The sequence below is a fragment of the Diadema antillarum genome, unplaced genomic scaffold, assembly GCF_040938485.1.
Source record: "Diadema antillarum isolate AM-2024a unplaced genomic scaffold, OU_Dant_1.0 seq00001754_RagTag, whole genome shotgun sequence".
Classification (NCBI taxonomy): domain Eukaryota; kingdom Metazoa; phylum Echinodermata; class Echinoidea; order Diadematoida; family Diadematidae; genus Diadema; species Diadema antillarum.
In genome coordinates, this window is record NW_027272436.1 from 477,181 (window position 1) to 503,654 (window position 26,474).

At 38.6% G+C, this 26,474-nt stretch overlaps 2 protein-coding genes across 2 annotated transcripts; both read left to right on the forward strand.

The window, feature by feature from the left end:
- The first annotated feature begins 294 nt into the window (after positions 1 to 294).
- On the forward strand, positions 295 to 12,190 carry LOC139712061 (uncharacterized). Its single transcript, XM_071623897.1, has 7 exons — positions 295 to 376; positions 1,737 to 1,760; positions 7,304 to 7,453; positions 8,510 to 8,677; positions 10,305 to 10,497; positions 11,191 to 11,293; positions 11,996 to 12,190. Exons 1-7 carry the CDS (start codon positions 295 to 297, stop codon positions 12,188 to 12,190), a joined length of 915 nt encoding a protein of 304 aa, XP_071479998.1.
- Positions 12,191 to 14,332: 2,142 nt separating this feature from the next.
- LOC139712079 (BBSome complex member BBS4-like) lies at positions 14,333 to 26,332 on the forward strand. Its single transcript, XM_071623914.1, has 13 exons — positions 14,333 to 14,358; positions 16,586 to 16,727; positions 17,291 to 17,370; positions 19,303 to 19,478; positions 20,049 to 20,175; positions 20,787 to 20,914; positions 21,661 to 21,715; positions 22,116 to 22,184; positions 23,106 to 23,258; positions 23,705 to 23,876; positions 24,531 to 24,600; positions 25,259 to 25,400; positions 25,958 to 26,332. Exons 2-13 carry the CDS (start codon positions 16,595 to 16,597, stop codon positions 26,255 to 26,257), a joined length of 1,605 nt encoding a protein of 534 aa, XP_071480015.1. The 5' UTR covers positions 14,333 to 14,358; positions 16,586 to 16,594; the 3' UTR covers positions 26,258 to 26,332.
- The last annotated feature ends 142 nt before the right edge of the window (positions 26,333 to 26,474 follow it).

Sequence of the window (26,474 nt, forward strand, 5' to 3'; positions counted from 1 at the left end):
CCCAGGCCTGAATCGCAAACGCGTCTGCCAAGGATTTCATTGCCACCTATATTCAGAACATGAGTGATGTCATCGCTTAGTGCAACCACTCGCCAGCCTGTTGGAGGAAAGGGAGCCATGACGTCGTAGCAGTACGTAGTGAACGACGTGCACTGAAAATCAAAATGGGCGATATCATCCCAGATGTGACAAACGGACTGTAGCAATCTGGAACCACTCTTGTACAAGAAAGGTGGCTGTGTCACAAAATCAGAAAGTCGCTATTAGTAATATGTGGGATTCCTTTTGCACCAGATGGCCTTCTCGTGGAGGTGGAAGGAACAGTTCTCTGCACCTGCACCAACATTTCTGCAGGGATTGCTTCAACTTTGGCTGTGTAGTGCACATTTGGGCTGGAATAGCCCAACACGAAGAGCGCACCAATATTTCATCCAAACCTCTCTCACAAGATTAGGATATTCCAAGTAATTACCATTCAAGGTACAAAGATTGATCAACTTAAATATCCCATATATTCAGGTCAATTCTGGAAATTGCTTTGAATATTTCCAGCATCTCGTTCTTAAGATAAGAAAGTTGATAACGTTATATCCCAATAAATTCACGGTGGTTTTACTTCTTCTGGCCCATTGATAGGACAGAAACCTTTTACCTCAGCTGAATTTAGGCAACAAATTCTCATTTAGAGCTTTAATGTCTCATGTGTGTTAACTTGAAGTTATAAGAATATCCTTAAATACGGTTCTTGTTTTGCTGCTTACAGTGATTGTACGTCTCTGGCCTCTTAACACTGTAAGGTTAAAATGTGATTTCCATCATAGTTACGAGCAAGGAAATCTTTTAATATGTTGCTTGAATTCATTGCAAATCATAGTTTGCCTTGCCCGTTTGAGGTACTCATGTACATATGCACCAGATGCAGTATCAATTGAAAAATTTGACAATAATGTGTTTGTAGTGTACATATTCTTTGCAGGCAGAGCCTACTAACTTGATACAGGAATATTGGCAACTGAAGCAGTTCACTAAAAATGATACTAATCCTGAGTGCTTACCATACAAAATTATAGGTTGACTGCAGTGTATGTGTTACAGCCAAAGGAGAGACAAGAAATTCTAAAGGTTCAGATGTTAATGGAAAATTGAATCACTCTTGAGGTTTTTACATTGCTAGTAACATGGTGAGGATTTGGTTACTTTGGGTTCTACACCTGCCCTCTCTTTACTTATATTGAAGTTAGATCTCCAAGCTCACACAAAAGCAAAACACAAACTTCCACATAGCTTCTATGTACAATAGGATCTTACATGTTTCCCAGTAATCTACATCAAATACACGAGCATGAGCTTTACTTTCATTAATATTCCTGTAATTGCCACTGCTGTTTCTAAATCTATATTTTCTTATTTAGAATGAATATGAAGTGCAACCAACCTTGCTTTAGTTGACCTTGCGTGGATCTAGCGATATTCAGCTACATTGTAAGTTATTCATTTCCCTGACAGCATTCATTACATTTCAGCAGTGTGTTATGTATGTTCGAACAGATTGATATACATAGTACCTGTGGTGTGCAAGACATGAGTAGACAATTAAATGGTTTGCATGACATGGCTGCACACTAACCCATTTTTTGTTTTACTGGCCATATCCATCTGTTTGACCAGTAGGTAACCCAGTTTGTCCATTTTTACTGGTCCATTCCTGAAAAATTACTGGTCCAACGGTGATTGAGTCCTGGACTGTTTTACCAGTGCCAGTGGGCGGTGTTGTGCATAGTGAGATTACCTCAACCGATGGGAGTACTATAAGGAGATTGCCATTAGATTTAGCCTGATGGTCAAAACTAATTTATGTGATCCTCGTCCAAAAGTTACTCTTCAGTGGTGAACTGATAGAGAAGACCATGTTAACCCATTGAGGACGTTTTGAGTTTGATACAACACGCATTTTCCATAGACATTTGCCTCAGTATACTCGGGACTTTTCAGCGGGTTCACACATCTTCTCTCCAGTTGGATATAAAGCTGTATTTATGCAGCGTGCAAAACAAGCACTCACTACATGGATTTGATGCATTATGATATGACCAGTGTGCTTTTACATGATGAAGATAATCTCTTTCACTAAATGCACAAGTGTATGAAATTGTGTTCTATAGGAAGAAATATCTTACTTTGAAATATAATTGATGGTGCAAACAGTGCGATAATAATACATGTACATGCAGTATGTCTACTACCACCATCCAATTCATATCTATGGCCTACCCATTTGTCAATGGTGCATAATCTGTTTACTTTTTCAGAGATACAAATGTGTTTCTTGTGTGAAGAGCAAGGGGTATCACTTTGGTTGAATCAAAACTCACTGTACATTTTGTTATAATGCATCAAGTTGAACGTAGTTTTCATCGTGACAGAGTAAGAGGAAATTTGATGAGCAAAGGTAGACATTTACAGTGTATTGACAGTAGGTATCTGTTACTGCGAAGAAGTGGATATACACATGGGACATAAAATCGGTTCATGTGCATTATGAAAGCAAAGAACTTTCTTCAATCCCCAAATACCTGCTTTCTTAGACTATAAGTCTCTCTCTTAGCTATTATCCAATTAAAATTAGTTTAAGGAAAGTAAACACTCAACACATTTGTGACATTTGTGACATTTGTCATTTTACTATTTTGCCACTTATGTGAAACTGTCGTCACTCATCCAGACGTAACATAGACCTATTGGGAGAAGCATGCATTATGGTGGATACATACCACTTACCATAGCAACATTTCTAGTTTTATTCCATATCTCTTGAAATTCAAAGGTAAAGGAATAAAAAGGCCATTTCAAAATTCAAAAACAAAACCCTTCTTAATTCAGAGCAATTCTGATATACTTATTTCATTTTGCTATTTTGATGCCAAATTTCGTTCCATATTTACCTATTAGTGCTACAGTGTTTTTCTGTCACAGATTTACCTGTGATTTGAAGATTATGAACAGCTGTTTCTATAAGTTAAGTAACTGAAGTGATTTACCAACAAATTAAATCAAGTGATATTTCGTTTGATATGATAATGTAGGATGTTCAATGTGTGGACAAGTGAAAGGTGTTCTTCAAACCAACTTTATGATTGATGAGAAATTATGAAAATGTGAATTTAAAGCATTATATGGATTTCATGGCTGTGTAATCTTAGTATTTGAGTGTATTTATGACATATTTTTTTGGTTGTGCAATTCTATGTATTCCTGTAGGCACCTACACTGTTGTACATTGTGCCAAAGATAAACAGTCTCAACTACATGTACTGCATAAGCTGTTCGTCTTTGCATACATATATATTTTTGTGAATGAGAAGGTCACAGGTATTGTCACAAGATTTTGTTTTCGTAAATTGACACTGAGACCCTCTTAAATGCACTAAATATTATACCCCAGTATAGCGCTTGGTGAGAATTTTGCTTGTCAAATTTGCAAACCAAAAATGATTCACAAATTCACAAAAATGGCAACATATTGGTACAGTGCACTACTACATCATGTACATGTATTATTTTTTCATGCAACAACCTTATTCGTATGTATAGTCCTCTGTGTTTGTAGTGCAATATCAACACGTGGATGCTTTTGCTTTGTTATAGTTTCCAGGAAATAAAGCGTGTAATTTGTATATATCAAGGAAAAACACCTTAGCATGTCTTATACATACAGTTGTATGCTGTAAACTTACTCTCATAGATTGCATGCCTGTGTTTGTGTGCGTGTTTGTGTGCGTGTTTGTGTACGTGTTTGTGTGTGTGTGTCATATTGTTTACTTAGACAGTCACATACACACGAAAAAAGGAGTGCAAATATGTACCGGTAAGGGTACAGATGCTTGTCGCTATACAAGGAACCCTAGAGGTACTCATCTGTACCCTATGCAGGGGTACTCATCTGTACCCCATACAGGGGTACACAATCTGTACCCTAGAGGTACATATAAGTACCCAAGGCAGGGGTACTTATATGTACCCCTGTATGGGGTACATATAAGTACCGCTAGGGTTCCTTGTATAGCGACAAGCATCTGTACCTCTAGGGGTACATATTTGCTCTCCTATTTTTTAGTGTGTAGTGGTTTCGAAGTATCATGCAAAGAAGTTGAAAATTGAATCCTCGTCTCAACCAATACTAGTACCATCCCTTTAACATCAGTATTTAAAAAAAAAATGAAGAGACTATATGGACCCAATGTATTGATAATCATTTGAACATTATTATGATTACAATGTTTTTCCACAGATCTAAGAAGGGGAACCGGGGAAAGTCAGCGATTGAAGCGAGAATTTTACTTTTCATCATGCAGTAATTGACGCGTCCCCTGCATGTATGTATTCAGTTTTACAATTTCAGGAATTCCGACTTTAAAACGTCGACGTGACATAATCCGTTTATTCGCGTAAAGATAAGGCACCCTAAAAGTCTGTACATAGTTCACTCCTGGACTTATGAAATAACACGATATGGGAATAAAACAGTTGTTGACGCCTTTGTTATCTATTTCATATATCGTTTTAGCTTCAAGAGACCAAAGAAAGATAAAATTATATAATTTTCGTCAGGTGAGGGATGGTTCGGTTGGTGGCAGTGCTTTGGTTATCTCGTAATTTATTGAGGACATCTCACACGTCTTATTCCTTGCCTTCATTTCCTCACCATGGAAACAGCAGATGATGGGCGTGTGCGTTCATCGACCTGGCCTGTTTTCATAAACGTTGCTATCAGTGACAAGTTACGATATAGTGGTTAAAAGCTACTGAAATCCTTGCATCTGATTGGCCGGGAGCAAATTTGTCGCATAAATGTTGGAGGTGTTACTGATAGCAAGTTTTATGAAACGGGACCCAGGTTTCGTAACCAGTGTCCTGTTGTAATTGTATAATCTATGTAATCTTCAGGCAGGCATATAGCAATCAAGCAAAAGTCCTTTATCTATGAATTCTTTAGGAGTGTGACATGCTCATACTGATGGAAAGTAACGACCACGTAGAATACTATGTGACAGATGGTCTGATATATCTTAGCCTTTTATATGGAAATGGAATCATTGTGCTAAAACGCTTGCTTGTTATTTCATAATACTCTTTGATAACGTTCCTAGTAAACTTTCAGAGCCAACTTGACAAAAAAAATACCAAATGTATGCATCATAATTCCTTGTTATACAAATCTGTCTGTTCACACTGACTGCTACATTTTGCAAGTATGTTAAGCCAGGTATTACTTCAGTCACACAATGTGTTTTGAAGGCCTCTTGAGATACAAAAATGGAATTACTGATTGCGGCAGGAAATTTCTGGTGATTAAGATGAAATGTTAAAGACTGATCGAATCTCAAACTCTAATTTTCGAATACACCCTCTGAAATCAATAAACTTAAATCGACAAATGACATTATTTCTTGTGTGCCAATAAGCGTCAGCCCCTTATCTTTAGATACATGTAGCTTCATTGCGATGATTTCATCCCGACAGTGATGATGATGATAATATTAATACCTTATGCCATACATCCCTTGAAATATTTTGTCTATAATTATTGCCAGGGTTAAAACTAAGAATGTGTTTCGAAAGAAGATGAGAAATGCCTGTCTTTAGAACACGACCCTATGTGTAAAAACGAGAGAATCCATCAAAGCTTTAGAAAACATTTCATGATTATAGTATGTAAAACCATTTTATGTCGCTGGTGTTAAATTTTGCGTGCTGCCGAGAAAACTTTACTCATTATAGCATGCAATACATCGAAATCATGTGATATGTACTTATGCAAAGGATACCACGATGGGAAACGGGACCCTTGATACCACCTGCTAAAAATCATCTTGAATACTCAAAGAGATTGTATACTACTAGAGGACGCGAGCGCACTTAAAAGCCTGGGCTGACGGCTCACCGCCATTTGCAAATTAAAGAGGTCGAAAAATAAAATTTTAGCAAGCGCCTCGAAAAAAAAAATGTGCATGGCACATTTGATTGGTATTCTACAAGAGAAAATGTAGATCTAAATTAGAAAAAAAAATAACGATAGAAGTTAAATTGTATCAACTTACCGCATTCGCTCAATCGGCATCCTGCACAGCTACCGCACAGTGCACAGTGCATGTTCAGAGTAAATGCCAGTGCCGCGCAGGCGCTCGCAGCTGGCTCAGCCTCGTCGCGATTGCGATTCACTTTGTAGAGAAATCGATAACTTAATCTATCTCGTTATCGTAAAAAATGACGTCAAAATATTTGGATAGCGAAAAATGTACCGAAGTCTGACATTACGATACATCATTTTTTTTCGATGTAAAATTACCTCAAGTCACGTGAGACGTTCTCGGCCAATCCTGTAGTTCGAGAATTCCTGATGTGGGATAGGGCCTTTGTATAAATGTTTCGTTTCTTTTTGCTTGTAAAATATTGAAAAGGAAACGGGACCGAATGTATGATTAAATCCGGGGCGATTGAAATTAACATATTGCAATATACTTGATATTCATAGAAATTTCTTCTGCGCTCGAAAAACAAATTTTATAACAGCAGATTGTGACGAGTAAAACTTTCATGAGTCTCACGCACTCTTTGGTGCAGCCACAAAATCAAAAGTATGAGTGTGTTTGATCGGTTATTATTGGCTTCATGTTGATGCTCATAGTTTACACATAAGAGAAAGCCCTCTTTTATCAAATCACATTGAACAGGTCGGGAATAAATCTCTTTGATGAAATGTCACGGTATATAGGCAGTTATTAATTTCCTTATAATTAGAGTGATTTCGACATCTGCCATCAACTTCAAAGCTCTGCCTCACGTGCATTAGGCTGCAGGAGGTCTGTACTATATGCGCGCTTCCGTGCGAGGGCGCTGGTCACTCTTCAAATGGCCTCGTTAAATTTCGAGTGAGTCGACCTCCATTTAGTATAGCAATCTCTTTGAGTGTACTCCAAGAATGCTTGATACCAGTTGAAGGGCGATCTAATGCAAAGAGCTTTAGAGATATCCTGATCCAAAGACGTCAAGATGGCGTGGCTTGTAGTAATCCTTGCAGCGTGCATTTCTCTGGCATGTAAGTGTTACGAATTCATCTAGATCTCTTGTTGTTGTTGTTGTTGTTGTTGTTGTTGTTGTTGTCGTTGTCGTCGTTCTTGTTTTGTCGAACACAGTCCTGAATGGATCCTCTTTCGCAGTCTCTTGCACAACTAATACCAATACTTTGTGTGTGTTTTTTTCTTTTCAATATTTCGTTTTCCCTTTTTTATGTGACTTGCCGCAGGCGCGGACACTGATCCAGAGTGTGCCAACTACGACCACCAAAACTACGGCTGTGTTGGAGAATGTATCTCAACAAGTTCTTGTCCAGGAAGCAAGTATATAAGCAACCTCTGTCCGAGCCAGCCTAATGATGTTAAGTGCTGTTTCACAGGTAAAGTAACAAATTATCTTATTCTATATGTTACGACTGCACTTGAATTGACGCGAGACACGTAAAAACAGAGAGAGCCTCATAATTATTTTGTAGGGGTTATCGAATGCTGATATTTGATATTACAGGGCTCACGACTGCAAGACCTAGCAATAATTAAAAACTTCTTAAAACAGCGATTCGCAAATACAATAATCATCGTTGGGTCTTTTTTTTTGGGGGGGGGGGGGGGTGGTGGTGGTGGTGGTGGTGGTAGGCCAATCCTGGGTAAGTGAGCGTTTGCGTGTGGCTGCTAAGTTTTCATGTTGTAATAGATTGAGGGAAATAATTCAAGCTTTTTGTTCATCTTGTCTTAACTATTAGTCTCAACTCTATACTCATTTTGAACATTCTCTCATCGTAATGGCCAATACTCTTTTTTTTTAATGCAAGACAGTCTATGTGTATAGGGGTAGTCACTGTTTTTGTGTTTGTTTCAAGTGTGTGTATGGGGGGGGGGTCAAGGGCATATGGTCCCCCCCCCCCCCCCTTCCGCTTCGACGTGAAGAATCTCCTTCGGGAATCTCGGGGAAAAAATCGGAAAAGTTTTATATGTGATTTCGTATTATATGATCGGCGATATAATCATGTATGTATATCTCTATTTGTTAATTTTCGTTTCGCACATTCTAATGCATATAATTATGCTTGTTAGATAGTTCCTGATTTATTGTGTTATGTTTTGTTGGAAGAAAAATGAGAATGAAAATAAATGAATTGAATTGAATTGAATATAACTGTGACGCCTGTATGGAATATAGAAGCATTTTTCTTTTGTTGGCTATCCCTTACAAAAATTGTTCATCATTGCTGAGTATAATACCCGCATATAAACCTTTAAGTACACAGTTAGTAGAATATCTTTTTCATTAATGTATACCATCTAATAACACAATAGAAACTTCGACTGCCTAATTAAGTATTGATAAGATTCGACTTTGTCAATGCTGACACCTTGAATCACATAGGCCATTTTTTCTTGAAGTCTTTATTTCATCTGATTGTTTTGCTATAAAGCGGACACTGACGAGGAGTGTGCCACGTATAATCACCCGACACACGGTCAGGTTGGCTCGTGCATCAGCACAACGCAGTGTCCCTATGGCAACTACATCTCCAACCTGTGTCCCTCCCAACCAGCCGGTATCAAGTGCTGCTTCAGCAAGCCAACGGAGACGTGTGGGAGTGAGAATATTGCGCTCCCTTTACCACATAATCATTCATTCGTTATTTTCATTCTTGATTTCATTCTTCAAACGTGATTCGCTCTAGAAACAACAACAACAACAAAACCCAAATAAAATGATTAACGTAATACAGTAAAGGCGTGAAGTAAAGATTAAATACAGAGCCTAAGTGCAAAATGTATTAACAAACATCTTGCGATATTTGATACTGACTCTAATGAAATACAAAGAAAATGATTAAAACATTTTTGACAGCTTTGATTTTTTTTTTCAACAAAAGTTCTTATGTATAATTATTGAAAATATTTTATTATTTCTTTTTACACTTTGGAATCTTTGAAAATGGCGTTTTTCTGTTGTTGAGTTTTTTAATGCATTCACTGGGTCTGCATAAATACACACCCACCCACACACACAATGCTGCCACCTTGCACCTAACATATTCATAGGCCCAATATTTTTTTCTTTTCTCATTCAAATTAAACCAACATAAAGGACCATGCTTAAACATCCCAGCGTCACAGCACTAACGCAACAATAACAAAACAAGATAAAACAGTCAATATATCAATCCTCCATTGGATCGATATTAAATTCTAGTTACACCCTCCTTCAAAACGAAGAAGAAGAAGAAGAAGTCATAGCACAACGAAAGTATAGACATGTAAAACCCTTTCATTTTAAAGAACAGACAAATTTGGCTAGACGTAAGTTTACAGTTAGAGTGGTGACAGTGAATTAGGTCATAGTACTTGCCAGACATTCACAGCGATTGTAGACACTCTAGCGATTATCTTTCTTCTTTTTTGATGCCCCCGCCGCGAGGTGTTTTCGGGGTTCTGTTTTCGATTTGTCCGCCCGTATTTGCTTTTGTGGACAACGTTTGAGGTATCGAAATGAACTTTGGCATATAAATTTAAGTTACGATTACGTGCTGTGTGAGTGGACAAAGTTGGGCATACAACCTTACTTGTGGGTGCACATGATCAAGATCAAATGTCATATCCTGATTTTTATTCTTTTCTCCATTTCTATGCAATGCCTGAGAGTATTTTTATGAAACTTAGTACGCCAGATAAAGATTCTGTAAGGAGATTTGGGGGCCATGGGGTCGGAGGCCAAGGTGAAAGGTCAAGTGAAAATGCTAAAAATTTCCCTTCCCCCTTCCCCCGTTTTTATCTAGCAAACGGCTCAAGGTATCGTCATGAACCTATGTACGTTTTCATTTATTTCCTGTCTTGCACTGTCATGGATTCTCTTGGGAAGATTTGATGGTCATGAGGTCAGTAGGGAAAGATTTTGGCCATACTACTAGGGTCAAAGGTCAAGTGAAAATGCTAAAGATTGAACTTTTATTCCACATTTTTAAAGTTGCATATGTTACCAGATTGTGATTATTTGCCAATCATTCGAAACTGTCTTCTCATGTTGGCAAGTTGTACTGTAGTCTTCTTGGGAGAGTAGGCCTATTTATAGCGGAGGCGGATATAGGAGCTCCTATAACACAATCGCCATAGCGACATTCCTAGTTTTTAAAGGCGCCCTCGTTGCAAATCCCTCAATATTAAATTAGACTTTCTTTCTGTCATATCATATCTTTCTTCTTTCTTCCATGATGCGAAAAGGCGGCGGAGGGGGTGAACCGTGCAGCGATCTCTGCGGCAGCACGGTGAAATCTCTGGCCCAGCAGATCCTTGACTTCCACATCGCGGGTAAAGTAACGCTCAGGACCTCGCACCTGAGCGGTGTCAGTGACGGCGCCGATCCCTACAACAATATTCGCGACACAATACTTGGCTGCAAAGCCACCAGATCTAGGTAATGGGAGAACTGATCCGGCTTCGGAAGAATTAGTGGGTGGGGGAGGGGGGGGGGGGGGGGGGGGGGGGGGGTAACGAGTGGGGTGTAAGAGTTGGGGAGGGGAGAGCAGAGTGCATGAATTGATCTATCAATGTTAGGGAAGTTATTCGAATATTAGGGAAGTTATTCGAACTTAAATCAATAAAACTGTAGCCACAGATGAGAAAATCGAAAGGCGACTATTTCTTAGTACAATTAGAATATCACGAAGGTACGTATAGAGATACAAACATGAGCCATCTGAATTGGACCTCGACTTAGCCCTCTTGATCACCTATGATCCAAATAGTGCTTGCATAGAAAAGGTAAATAGCTAATTACTTAAACATTAAAGTTATATATATATATATATATATATATATATATATATATAATATTATATGTATATATATATATAATATTATATATGTTCGTATAACGTCGAAAAATGTCAACTGCTTTAAAGCAAATTGTTATGTAAGCTTTCAGGTATATTTTCATCAAACAGTCGATCAGCTGTCATTCTGTTGATGATGCTTCAGGTATTTTCCCCTGTAATTTGTTAATTCGTTTTATTTCTCTTTGTTTTAATGTGTGGTGTATGCGAGTCTTCAAATGCCGATAATTAAGTACATAAAATGTCCTGCTACTTCTATACCTACTTCCGAATAGCTATTCCTGCGCCCAGGGTAGTGCACCGGGAGGTACAGTGTGCCTCAGCCAGAGTGTCCTGAACTACATCCTTGGTCTCGCCAATGACGGTCACTCCATGGTGGTATGATGTCACGTCACTCAAGACTTAGTGTTACTGTTTATTTTTCTCCGTTTGTACCCATCACCCCATTCTGTTTAGTGCCCCTCTCTTAATGTTCTCATTATCATCCATATTATATATATATAATTCTTTTCAATATTTTTCATTCACGATAGATATCATCATCATCATCATCATCATTGTCGTCATCGTCATCCGTTACTGTTATCATTCAGTAGACATTTTAGTGTTCGATTCATTGAATTGACTTCGTACAATCAAAAATCTGTCTAGAGTGGTCACTCGAGGGAGTTGAAAATGACCATTATATAGACAACTGACCGCAGCAAAGACAGGTCTTTAACAATTAAATGAAACGCTCAGTAAAACAAAAAACTCAAATGAAAAGCTAAAAAAAACCAATAACAAAGAGAATACGTAACAGCTCCGAAATTCTTTAAAACAACAATAATGTCAACGATTTCAAAAGCAAGTTGTTTCTCAATGATCAAATATCTTGTCCTAGGCTCCAAAAACATAGGAACATCAATTACACGTGCAAATTTGGCTGAAATGCCTTTAGTATAGGACTAGGACAGATAAAACGAATATGATTATCTCGTTGTCAGGTCTGCAAGGAATAAGATTAACAAACAAACAAACTTTGAGTACCTATATGGATATTCACTTCCCGCCATTTTATTTTGTGTGATAATACAACAGGTAAATTCTCTGGTTGGTGCCTGCCATGGCAAGAATTCACTACACTACCAAGGACTAGCGGTGGACCTAACTCCATCCTACTCGGCTAGTTACAGCACCTTCATGAACTGGTGCCAAGATATGGGCAGCGAACAGATGACCGGACCCGGCTACCCCTCCTCCAGTTCGCACGTTCACTGCGCTTTTTCCTCTTAGAGAGATCTTTAATGATAATTATGATGAAAGCGTCGTCTGCTTTATCTGTAATCTTAACTAATGATGAGTATAAACTTCAGTATTTATCGGATTTAGTTCAGAATTAGTACCTAGTGTTGATTTCATCTAACTCCACACCATTTAAAGATTATCATTTTGTTTCTGTTGCCAATCCTCCATATTTCTGAGGGTCCAAACCCGATGCTCTGTTAGTTCTTTGGGAAGGCCATTGATAGGTTCAGACGGATGATTCAAACACACAGAAGCCTGTCAGGTATATCAATATGTGAACTACATCGTCTGGTTGAAATTCTAAATGCACTTATGTTCAACAACTCTGACGTGGATGATCACAAAAAAATGGCAGCTTGCCAATGTATGGGTCATCAGTAATGTCTGTCTGCTTGCCTTGCCCAATTCCTAGGAGCCATATGAGTGACGATTTTTCGACACGGCTTCCATGCACGATGATATAGGCCTACAAGATTGTATTAATTGTACTAATCTAGCAATTTGACATCAGAGGGTCATGTTGAAGAGTTGATCAAAGTTGCGCCTGATTCAGGTAAATTTTCTTCACCTATACCTTTTGGGATGCTCTTTTCCTCTTTATAATTGACCTTAAAAGAAATGTTACACATTGACAACCGAGAGTTGAGACATAATAAAATTATTATCAGTTATAATAGGATCATGTTTCAACAAGCAATATCTTACATATATCTTTGCAGTACCTAACAAGATGCCATGATATAATAATGGTGTATAGAAATGATGGTTGGTCCACTTTCATTGCTTATGAATGCCCCTCAGGCCTGATAAGTCGAACAAATTGGTTGATTGGTGACGGTCATGAACTCTTATGATTCACCTGCGTCTGATATTATAATATAATATGTATTGAATTGCAAAAAAAAAAATATACAATATAATATGATTAATACTGACAATAAACTACAGGGCACACTTTCTGCCTTTTAACCTTTGATTTAGAACATGCACCTGATAATCTTGTGAGAATCATGTTGCTAAAAGTGGTCTATGCGTGCAAATAAACACGTTAGTGATTGCTTATCGATGCGTGTTTTTGCGTATCTTTTATTCTAACTGCGTGTGATAAATATTTTTATCTTCTATAATAGTCACTATGGTTGAAAGACCTTTTCGTGATAATATTATTTTACCGTACAACTATTTAGAGCGTCCTCCAGTCGCGCCATTATGTGGTATATATAGATGGAAAATGACGTCACTTTCTTTGACAAAATTCTCACAAATAGTGCACTATTTATGAAATGTTGACATAAAGCAATTATGACATCATCACGCGTATGTATGAACACTATCAAACACATTTGGAATTGAGCCAAACTTTAAAACAATTAAAACATGTGAAACTTCTCACAGGACTCACACTATCAAGATGTACAACAGACCTATGAGAGAATAATACAATACGGCTGAGGTATACTGTTCAGTCATCATCACATGAAATTTATAGTTTAAACAGACTTTCGACTTAAGATATGTGAACTTTTTTTTTTTCAAAACTTATATCCAAAAGCAAATATCATAGAGCCTATAACAACCTACAAACGCAACATGATAAACAAGTATACCTACAGAACAAAACATAATGAGAGAGAGAGAGAAAAAAAAAATCCCTGTCTCAGTTTCCAGCATCTACTCTTTTCATTAATTCAGCCACGTTAAACTCAGAATGGGGGTTCAGATTTTATCAATATCATTTTGCCGACGAATTATGGCAATGCCTACGTGTAAATTTGACAAAAATTGACACAGTCAGAGATACGGTACAGTCGAAAAGAGATACACCTGCATCCTTGCGTAGTGAAGTTTACCGAACATGATAATAATTAGTGTCATATTCATTGTACATCCATCATGTTCATTTTCATTATGTATCTAATGCATTTGCAAAATGTATAATGTAGGAATGTAGGCCTACTTGTCGGGCCCACATTAGGTGAGCATACGGACCTTCGGAATAAACACCGTACAGTGTACAGTAATTACAGTCTAACGACCTGTTGATGTAATCCACGGACTGTTTAATATGTGTGTCGAGCTAGATATCCTGGACGCGAGGTGGTCAAAATATTTTGCTCAAAATGGCAGAAACGGAGTCGGATGTTACCAAGGAGAAGGTACGCTACAAAATGCTCGTAATTTGAATTGTTGCATGAATGTTTGTTAGCAGTATGGTAAATGGTGTTGAAATTAACCAGTGGAAAGATGAGTTGAGTTTTAAGAAAATACGCATTTACCGTAGAGAGAGATTATAGTTTTTGTATCGAGCTGACATAGGACCGAGATGTTAAATTATGTAGTCCCGCGTGTTAAAGTTGGTGTGTGTGTGTTTGTGTACTGGCATATTTTCTACTGGAAATGGAATCATGTCATGTGCCACTGTACTGACTTGCATGCTAATTGCACTGACCCACTGTCTAAACGCCTACGTAGAACTACGCTATACCTATGATATGTACCATGCATGGTACGTCAAGTAAGAATGGGGGAAAAACACAGTTACACATCTTTAGTGGCCAACGACACTATACATGCTATTGCTATACTTTAATACCTGCATTATGAATTATTGTGGATTAGGCGAGGTGGATTGTGGTAAACAGCACTCAACTCTTCAATTTCAAATCTAACTTGGAAGTTGGAGAAAGCATGGAAGTCAAAAAAGGACAAATATGACCCAAACAGCAATTTCCATGCCCATGTTCTCACTAAACTGCACGCGCAGCACAGAAAACAAAAGTTTGTTTAAAGTCACCGCATCCAGACGATGCCGATGGAGAAGCAGATGGCCGAGGGGCAAATAAGTTCTTAATGCCCACAACCAGATATTGTCATGATTGTTTAAACCAGGTACATTTGAAAAAATCGGCTCATACTCTTTCCAACACGTTCGTTCATAGCCAGAGTCGCACTGGTCGGCCAGGCAGGATAGACTGCAGTGCTAGTGCTAGACAGTCTAGAGGAGAGTCTGGATCTATGTGATGATGCCATGCCTTGTTGAATGAATGGTACTAGAGGCTACTAGTACTAGTCTAGCTGTAGCTATATTGTAGGTTCTACAGTGCACTCCCGTTACAACGAACATGGTTAAAACGAAATTTCGTTATATAACGAACTAAAACTTCTGGTCCCAAAATTATCGCCTTCAAAGTCTATGGTACAAAATTCGCTTATAACGAACACGGTTATAGCGAAATTTTCGTTATAACGAAGTCTTTTCTGAGCGCCACTGACAAAGAAAAACAAAAGAAATGTGCTCCGTTATAACGATGCGGATCGCTTCCGAAAATACGTAGCAGAACAAGCATTTATAGCGTCTCTTCATGGGCAAATGCTTCACATCACTGCGTGTTCGCTCCATGTGTCACGCACAGTTTCCAAGGGACCTTGCGTTATTGTAGTACAATAATCTGAAATTAAAAAGGTACCATCCCATTTCACATAACTTTCCAGTGTATGATGAGTATTCAACAAACAGAATATAATATATGCGTGGTTTCCTTGTTTTTGTTTTATATATATTGTATTTGTTCGGTTATAACGAAAGAAAACTGCCGGTCCCAAGCATTTCGTTATAACGGGAGTGCACTGTATCTGGTGCTGCAACTGCTGGTGGTGTGTTGTGATAGGAAGGAACCAATCCTAGTCTGCCATAGCTTAGCTGGTGCAGCAGCTGTAGACATTTTTACCAGAAAACATAATGCTTGATTTGATTATACATCTGCAAAAGTGTTAGAGTAAAAATAAAAGTAGATTAAAATTTTGAGGAAAATGCTTTGCACTGTACAATTGTCTCATTTACCAAGCCTAATGAAAGGGCATTTTGGCTTACCTCTTTCAGAACCGTAGGCAGGGGGAATAATATTAAACATTTACATTTATCTGTAACAATGTGTATAGCATGTGTACTCTTCTTTGAAAATGAAATTTTGTCAATTTCTCTGTACATTATGATTTTCTTCATATTGTTGAACTACTTTGACATCACAAACTGTGGTAGTCTTCTTAATCCAGTGATGGCACTACCAAAACTTCAGACTTTCTGAACTTCTGAACATATTGTCCAATATTTTTTTCCCAAATTTTACTGATTCTTCTAATATATAAATCTGCATTCACTCTGTCATTATACATTTAGGGTTATTCCCCGGCACGGAAGAATTTGTTATTGATGACTTATAATACAGATATTATACAGTGAAATCTTAAGTGCTTACAAAGGTTATCTTAACACAAGAAAAGCATGTTGATATATCAATAATGTGTGGGGACAAGAATGTTGAGGTTGGGCTAATAATCATGCCTGCAATAATTAAGTAACAATGTACACTTTTCTGTGAACAGGTTGGTGGCATGGCAGAAGAAGATATTGTCCAGCCGAGAAGGGCTGATCCAGAACCGAAGAAGCCATCAGATTTAGCACCCCAACTTAGCCCACAACGCGACGAACAGCAGAAGCCTCAAACAAGAGCAAGGGGCAAGAAAGGTATATATCTACACAAAGTAAATTGCCACTGTACACCTCTGGATAAAGATGAGATAAGTTTTTATGGCGTGTTTCTATTATGGGTCATAACTTTTGATCCATAGGTCCGTTTGTGACTAAACTTGGATGGTAGATATCCTTTGGGGAGTGGATGGTCACCACAAGGTCAATGGTCACAAGCATGGGTCAACAAACTTTTAGAGCCCAATGTTAAGTTTTTATGGCGCGTTTCTATTATGGGTCATAACTTTTGATCCATAGGTCCGTTTGTGACCAAACTTGAATGGTAGATGTCTCTTGGGGAGTGGATGGTCACCACAAGGTCAAAGGTCACATGCAGGGGTCAACGAACTTTAAGGTTCAATGTTAACTTTTTATGGCACGTTTCTTTTTTGCCATAAATTTTTACTCTTTTATATCTCTTTTTGTCTGTTATATCTCTTTCTTTTAATCTGTTATATCCCATTCGCATACAATTTCTTGTACGCGAATGGGTGAGACACATTATGGCACTTGCCTTTTTTTATTTTTGTTTTGTTTTTGTTTTTGTTTTTTGTTTTTAGCACCAGAGCTGCCTGTGTTTGAAAGAAGGAATTGGCTGATTCACCTTCATTATGTCAAGAAAGAATTTGAAAACTGCAAGGTGAGAGTTTTATTGTTTATGTTTCTGGGTATTATTGATATTCATAACAACATCACTATGCACAGTCATACAAGATGCTTTGTGCTGTTGATAAGTTCCCATAGTTACCGCCGAATGAAAGGTACTGTATACGCCGAATACTTCGTGAGGTTTTTATTTTTGCAAATTTCGCGAGTCAGCTGCTATTCGCGAAATTAAAAACACACGAAAATATTGACTGTAATGCCGATATGAATGTGACGTACGCGTATACATTTCTCTGTTCAGTACAGGACTCCACGATCGCAAATTTAACCACTTGCGAAATTGTTGGGAAGTCCCGAGTCTGGAAAATTTAGACTCACGAAATATATTGCATACACAGTACTTAGAATATGATTACTTCATATCAGTATCAAATGTAAGCACACTGACCATACAGATTATGTTGTATATAATGCATATTGACTGATTGGGGTATTTGTGTGTTATTGAGTGTTATAAAATGGGTTCAAGAATGTAGCCAATTGGAAGCGCTGAAATGAGTCACGTGTGCGTGCATTATTTTCTTCAGGTAAGCACTAAGAAGAGTCTCTCTTCCACCTCCCTGGCCTGACGTACGTCACAATGTTTTACACTAGCAGTGCGCACTCAATCAGTTGTTACAAGTGCGTCACGCGCTACTATACGCGCTGTCAATCCTGTAAACAACTTCTAGTTCGGGCCGCGGGCTGCCACAACAGCCGGCGGCCTTTCTTGTGCATAACAGTACGTGGCGTACGTATACTCTTATACGTACGTACAGTACTAGGTGAGTGTGCGGGATTTCCGAGTGCGACGTGCGTAAATGTTTGGGACGAACATCTTCGGACATCTTGACTTTTGAGCGAGTGCTACATGTAGCTGACTGGTATTGACCCACAAAGGTACGTGAATAATGCTGTTAGTTTTCGACCCATTTTATAAAACTAATGATGCACAGGATTATTTCGTGGCGTTAGTGAAGGTGCGGCTCACTCTCGAGTATTGACAACGGTTGCAAACATGCACTCGGCTGCGCCTCGTGCATGTCGCACCATTGTCAATACTCTCGAGCGCGCCGCACCTTCACTAACACACTCTATCCTGTGCATCATTAGTATATTATTACACTGCTGTTTGTGTGTATCCATCATTTTGACAAACTTCAAACCTTGGTTTCAGAAAAGCAACAGGTACAGGCCCTTGACATAGTCACTCCGTATGAAAAATTAAAATGCAGTATGATGAAAGTACTTTTCTAATTATTTTCTTTATTCAAAGACAAAGACTATACTTATCAACTTAAGAAACCAGATTTATGTACAGTTGTATATTACACATGATCATGTATGTTTACATATTTATAAGTCCCATTGATCGGGATTTGCGTGGAGTTTCTCCATCATTGGGGTAAAAGTGCTGTTCCTGTATGAAATCAACCTTCTCCCAATCAGCATTTTTAGCACCTTAGTCGCTCAATTCTGTCCTTTTCTCATCTCTGCCATTCAGGACTCACTTTTGTTGAACAGCTTGTGTGCCAATAGAGTGATATGAATGTGTATGTTGAGTATTCTGTAATAGTCACATGTGCACTATTAAAGTCTTTTATTTCCAATTGTTAGTCATTCATCTGACCCTGGAGTTAGATTGACCTGGCTGGAAATACCAAGGGTTCTGTTTTACAGTATCCAAAGAGGGTCATGTTCATAGTTAGCGCTATTTATGAAAAGATCATACGGAACTATAAGTATGTAACAAATATAAAAGTTACCAGGCTATCTACAGACCAGAGAATGAAATAAATGGTACTTTGGTTGCTATTGGAATGTAGATGGACATGGTGTCAGTGTGGGTGATGGTAATTTCACTTGTCCTCATCTTGTCAAACATTTATATCAATTTTTCGCTTTTACTACTTTCCCTCCTTCCTAGGGTCTCATCAAAGATCAGCTTCAAGAATCTAACGGGCTGTGTGAGTACGCCCTCTATGTCCAGGCACTCATCTTGCGGCAGGAGGGCAGGATCCAAGAGTCGCTGGAATGCTTCCAGACGTGCTCCCTCATCAACGCCCAGAATCCCGACAATCTGAAACAAGTGGCCCGCTCCCTGTAAGAAAGGAGGAATTTGCCATTGCCTCTGATTAACATACTTTTGTGCAGCTGTACTTCCCTTGCGAGGGAATATGAAAATCTCTTTAAATTATTTCCTTTATCTTTTGTTTGAATTAATCAGGCTGTTTCTCATTTTTAACGAAAGGTTGCAAATACAGCAGAACTGTATTATATGAAAGCTTGGTAGTACTATTTGTTCTTTTTCCTTTCGGCAAGAAGTGGTACATAAAATGATCATGATCTTTGCTGCAGTAATCTCAGAATGTCAGGTTTTCCATTTATATTTTGCACTTGTGTGCAAACAGGAATGCTGACTGTTAAAAGAGATGAGACTAAGTAATATTATTTGTTGTAATTTCAGTCTATGTATAAGAAAAAGAAAAGAAAAGAGTAACTGAAACAAACAAATCTGGTACTATTATCAAACTGCTATGTTGCCAAGCCAAGGGAGACTTGCATCCAACCCTTAATGCATGAAGTTTAAAGTCCAGCATCTTCCATGCAGCACCTTCCATGTTGCCTTGTTGGTCTTGAGCTAATGTTTTTTTGTTTTCGACTCTCTTCCAGCTTCCTGCTTGGTCGCCACAAAGCGGCTATTGATGTCTATGCAGAAGCAGCCCGGATGACAGAGAAAGACTGGGAGATCAGCCACAACCTGGGAGTCTGTTATATGTACCTCAAGGAATATATCAAGGTACAGTAGCTATGTCATCCTCTATATCTTCGGTTCTTCAAACTTGAGTCATTGTGTACAGTTTCAAATGCCAGGAAAAAAAAGAATATAGTTAAAAAGTAAGGGTCAGAATGTTTCAGTCCAGCACTTTGTGCAGTGAAGGAAATTTGTTTGAAATGGGTGTGGTCTTGTTTTTTTTTTTTTAGTTTTTTTTTTGGATGTCGAAACTGTGAGGCTTATATGGCCAGTCGCCATATTGGTACAATGCTATCAAACATTTGTGTGTGCATGTGTTTGTTTCTGGGGACATGCATTGTAATGTGTATGGTGCTGAAAACATTCCAGAGATGATGCAGGACATATTGAGCTTAAGGAGAATATCGGTCTCGAATAGGAAAGACTCTTTAAACTGAAGGATGATGTATGAGAAGATACTAATTCTCAAGCAAAAGGAATGTGCTTAAATTCTAGAAGATGTCCATTTTTGGCAGTCAACCACTCAATAGGAGTGCTTTACACATTTGCCTATTTCATAGTTTTCTTGCTTTTTCAGTTTCTGCACATAAAAGCCTCCTTTGTTTTGATATGTACCCTCTTCTCTTTTTTAAAAATCACTTACGTATTTTTCATAGGCCAAAGAATGTCTGAAGCGAGCCATCCAGTACAACAAGCATGACCTGTCATATGTGATGCTAGCCAAGATTTACCTTATGGAGGGAGACATTCAAATGGCCACTGATGTCTACAAGAGAGCCGTCGAGTGAGTGGTTTTCGTCTTTCTCTCAAGGGGCATTTACATTGCAAAACCCAGTATGGAAAAAAACCCAACAACATCAGAGCTTTCAATGTACTATTTAGGTATACTGCCAGAAAAACAAAACAAAAAACAAAACAGAAACTCTCCATGTTTTTGGTATGAAATGTGCATGCATGAGAAAAACCATTAATAATCAGGATTTATTATTTTTGTTGTTGTTGTTGTTTAAATCAATTGTGTGTATGAAATACTTGAGCTGTCCTCGAGTGGAGGTCACTGATCTTTGTGATTCTTTCTACATGGAGATCAGTGGTGTAGGCAGGCAGGCAGGAGATTCCCCATGCAGAGGGTGGGTGCCCTGTGACTAAAAAATTAAATAAAACTGGCGAGCCGGGGAGTGAGTAGCTGTATTTGGAAAAAACCTGAATAAAACTCTCAAAAAATGAATGTCAAAATATGTACTCTTGATGAAGGTTTTTTTATTTTGATTTTTAGCTCACATACCATTTGTTGCTTATCAACTGCCGACAGAAAACTGGAATGTACAATAACAATAAAGTACAGATTTTACAGTGCCATTGTAAATACCCCTATTATAAAAAGAGTTAGGATCGTATTGTTGGTGTTCTGTCTTCATGGTGATTCACACTCTAGGAAAAAAAAAAAAAAAAATCTCGTCCCTGCTTCACATCCAGTTCATTGGGAAGTTATCAAATGTCAAAATGTGTTCTTTTTCGATCCAATTTCAGAGCATTTCCAGAAAACCCTGACCTTTTAACAACTCTTGGATTACTCTATCTTCAGGTGAGTTGGAAACATGTCAGTGTTGTCTCTTCCTTCTCCTCCTCCTCCTCATCTTCTTCTTCTTCCTCCTCCTCCTCTTCCTGTACCTCCTCCTCCTTCTCCCCCTTTGTTCTTCTTCTTTCTCCTCTTTCACCTCCTCCCTTTCCTCCTTCATTCTTCTCCCTAACCTCTGTTTTAGACTTATTGGCAATGATTCCCATTGCTCTGTGAATCAAAAATACATAACGAATCAATACAAAATGTATGTGGCTGTTATGTTGTAAATAAGTATGTATGTATATGTGTGTGTTTGTATGTATGTATGAATGATATGTTTATATTTTACATTTTTATACAAATATGTATGAACTGTTTGTTGCTCTTTCTGTTTATCATATTCCATGTTGTTTATTCCTGTTAGGTTGGTCAGAACCAGAGGGCATTTGAGCACCTTGGAAATGCCCTGACATATGACCCCAGCCATGTAAAGGTGAGTGCAATTTTAGCAGGCTGATTATATATGTTATACTTTCAACTTGTAGAAGAAGAGTGTAGAAGGACTGAGATCAGATGATAATCATATCAATGTACACATATTGTTTGAAAGGAAATCCCAATCTGCTGCTTTTTTGAGTGTATATGTGTGTGTATTTATGTCTTTTTGTGAAGGTTTTGAAATGAACTGACTGAAAATGAAATCCACATGTAGCATTAGGAAACCAAAGAAGGCATATGATAGCAAACTGCAAATTAAGTGCATTCAATCTTGCATGAGAGAAGATCTGATATATTAAAACCCCTCTACCCTGTACATAAATTCTCCAGAAATGTTTAGTCATTTTTCTCTGAAACAGCACATGATGTGTGAGTCACAGTCCTCTTTTTTTGTGATTCCAACAGCTATGTATATATTTGAGATACCTACATTTCCAGGGAGAATAAAGGATGCAAACAATTTTAAATTTATATTTGTTTGTTTGTTTGTTTCATTTTCCATCTGAGAATATGACAGGATAGCCCGTTTTCAGCTGCAAAAGCGGGTCTTCCATGGGGTGCAGATGGGTGTAAAGCAGGACCACTTCACTGGGTTAAACACCCTGCTCTTTGCAATGCATGAATGAAGCGGGATCTTTTAGGTGCATGATTTGTGACTCTCTCACACATGGAACCTCCATTTCATGTCCTGCCTGAGGGACATAGTGTTTTGCCTTCTACTAGAGGGGTCGGTATGATTACATGTAACATTGCTCAGCGGGACCCGGAAATTCAAACCAGACTCCTTTAGATTGTAAGGCAGATGTGCTACCAACTGAACTAACTTGAATACTAGGCAACTAGTCTTCATTTCAGTTGAGCTATAATTGGTTATGTCAGCTGATCGACATACACCACTGTTTGTCTCCCTCCACAGGCAATTCTGGCCGCAGGGAGCATGATGCAGCAACATGGAGACTACGATGTAGCCCTCACCAAGTACCGCATCGCAGCCGCCGCCGTTCCCGAGAGCACAACTCTGTGGAACAACATAGGAATGTGCTTCTTCGGCAAGAAGAAATTTGTCGCCGTGAGTAAGATGTTTTAATCCATCCCCCAACCCGATCTGTGTTATTTTTGTTTTCTGTTCAGCGCAAATGAACAGTACATTACACAAGAGGCCAGGACCCTGATTTGGACAGCTATTTTAAGATCCTGTAGAACAGTATTCTGACATTGAAATTGGTTGAAAGTCAGACCAAGGTTGCAAGATTCACTCTTGAATACTGTATAGTTACTTGAATAGTTGTCATACCGTTATACTTGAATAGTTATCATTGAATACTGACTTCACATCACTGCTTTAGATTTCAATAAATTGCACCCCCTGGGGAGTAGTCTGCACTACCAACCCAAATCCTATTAACTTTTTATATGAAGTATGTTGCCGATGAGACAGAGAGAGCTAAACTTTGCTGTGACTGCAGATTAACGAGAACAAATGTGTGATGCACTGTGACCTTACTTCCTTTTCAGGCCATCAGCTGCCTCAAGAGGGCGGCATACCTGTCGCCCTTTGACTGGAAGATCATGTACAACCTTGGTCTGGTGCACCTCACCATGCAGCAATACGCTTCGGCGTTCCACTTCGTCAGCGCTGCCATCAACCTGCGCCCCAAGATGGGACAGCTGTACATGCTGCTAGCAGGTGAGAATGAACAACGATGCTTTGATATGATAGAGTTACACAACCTGAAAGTATGAGTGTGCTCATTGAATAGAATAACTTTTCTGCCTTTAAGTCATCAGTGTTTAGTGAAAAGTCAACCATAGTTAACATGACCATGTAATAGTCTGGGCCATGCAGAATGAGTTAGAGTATTATTGCTAAACCACAGAGAGTTTCACATATGATTGACTTTATAATCTATCTAGTCAGTAATCTGAAATAATGATTACAGGGGAATGATAACCAAGTATAAAATTATGTGGATTGTATAAACGCAGCAGTATTAGTGGAGCACATTAGTGCAGTTTGAGGAAAATCGGATAATGTGTTCAAACGTTATAAATTTTTAAAGTTTAGATGCCGCCATTGCTGGATGAGAAAACTACAACAATTCAGGATGTCACTGCAGGACAATAATATCGGGAAAATATAAAGAGATTTCCATAAAATTTCATTTTCTATGAAAAGTATGATATCCCTCCACTTGTTACTGACATAGGTCGAGGGTAATTTCATTCTGCCTACTTTTTAGATAAAGCAAGTCAAGTGCTCTCACGTTATGCTAAAGAAATTAAAATCTGCCAAGCGCTGAGCTGTGATAAGAAATGTTTCGCCCTCTTTTCTCCTGTGTAGTTGCCTTGACGTACCTGGATGATGACGAGAACGCAAAGCATGCCTATGAGCAGGCAGTTGCTCTTGAACTGTGAGTGAATACATCCTGCACTGTTTTTAATGTATTTCATATAATGGAGGGAGGGGGTGGTTAGGGCTGAGGAAACACAGATTGAAGGTTGTGTAAAGTAAGTCTGGAATTGTGAGTTGATACTTGTAGGACTTGAATTATATGTGAATACACCATATTATTGGTTACTCATTATCTTAGGGGATTTATTTGTTTGTTTGTTTTTTGAGAGGTATTAAGAGTTGCCTGTCTCTGTAAATGAGGGCTGCTATACTTATATAGGTGAAGTAATAATGCCTAATGGCTTGAAGTTTTCGTGATAGCTTATTGATTATTTTTGTTATTGTTCTTTTTGCATAATGCATTATTAAGCTGTAGAAGCAAAAGTGTATTCAAGACCACTTGAATAGAGACTAACTACCGGTAGTTTGCAATGACATAGGATTAAGTCATGCTATTAGTCTATGATCATAATTTCTCAGTATTTGTACATCAAGCAATCTGTTTTCTTATTTTTCTTTCTTTTTCAAGAAACATGATTTGCCTTTGTTAACCTGTTCATGCAGAAGGAGAGATGATTTTGAATACAATTGAACAGGAGGAATGATTGAGTGATTTTGTGTTTTCCTTCTGGAGCCTTGCAAATGTAGCTATGTATCTCTTTGTATCCATTTTGCAGGAAGGACCCGTCAGTGTGGCTGAACTATGCTGTATTTCTATATAATAGAGGGGAAAGGAAGACAGCGGCCAAGCATTACGCAACCTTTGAACAAAAGCTGCAGAAACTGAAGGAAGCTGGAGGACAAGAAATTGATCAGGAGGTATTCATCGCTCGCCACATTTTCCTGTCCTGCTCCCTCCCCCTTTGTATTTGTATATGTAGTTGTGTTCATTTCCTGCGACTGAATTCAACCAGGAAATCTGCCACAGCTGTAATTAGTCCCCTTGAAAGTCAGAAAAGGAATGCATAAAGAAATTATTTCCAGCCACCTGTTCACTTGCATATACAATCTTGATCAATTGTGAAATGACAGTTCAGTAACAAGAAGCTATGGTATCCACAGCATCACATAATCTCATCCTCACTGATGTTAATGGTGCATGCCATTTTTGTGAGACATCTTATTGAAGAAAAAAAAGAAGAAGAGAATATTGCTGTATATTAAAATGAGAAAGAACTGAAATTTTGAAGCAAATATGAATAACTAATCTTTTAAAATATCAGGCCAGAAATCTCTTCTTTAGTTTCTCATATCAAATACCAGTGAGAGAGTATAGACGATCTTGGAAGTATGTGAACCAGTTGAAAAGTGTCTAGTACCAATTTTTGGCTAACAGATTGACTCCTTTTACCTTTCTGCTTCATGCAACCCCTCAGCTGATTGATGTTGCCAGCAAGCTTGGACCAGCCCTGCAGGTGGGGGAGAGTCTTGTGTGGCGACAACAGGCCGAAGAAAAGCAGCAGCAGCAGCAGCAGCAGCAACCGCAACAGCAACAACGGCAAATGCAGAATGGGTTGCAGCAGCAACAACAGCGACTGCCGAGCAACGATGCAGCCCTCATGTCGGCGTTACAGAATGCCCCCCAACCACCGCCTGCCTACGACCCCCCTGCCTACTCACCCCAGCAGGCCGACGGCAATGCCACACGGCAGCGAATCCCAGACTTAGCACAGTAAGCGAGTCTTCTCTCTGTGCCGAACTCAGCACTGAAGATGAACATTTGCTGTTGGAATTGATGGTAGTAATAGAGTGCAGTGACCCCGCAATGAGTTATCACTCGGACATATATGAATACATAATTCCGCATAGACGTGCATTGTGTAGGCCATGGATTTTTTCTAGACCCTTTGTCCGAGACCTTGAATTTCTTGACCATGTAAGAGTACATGGTTC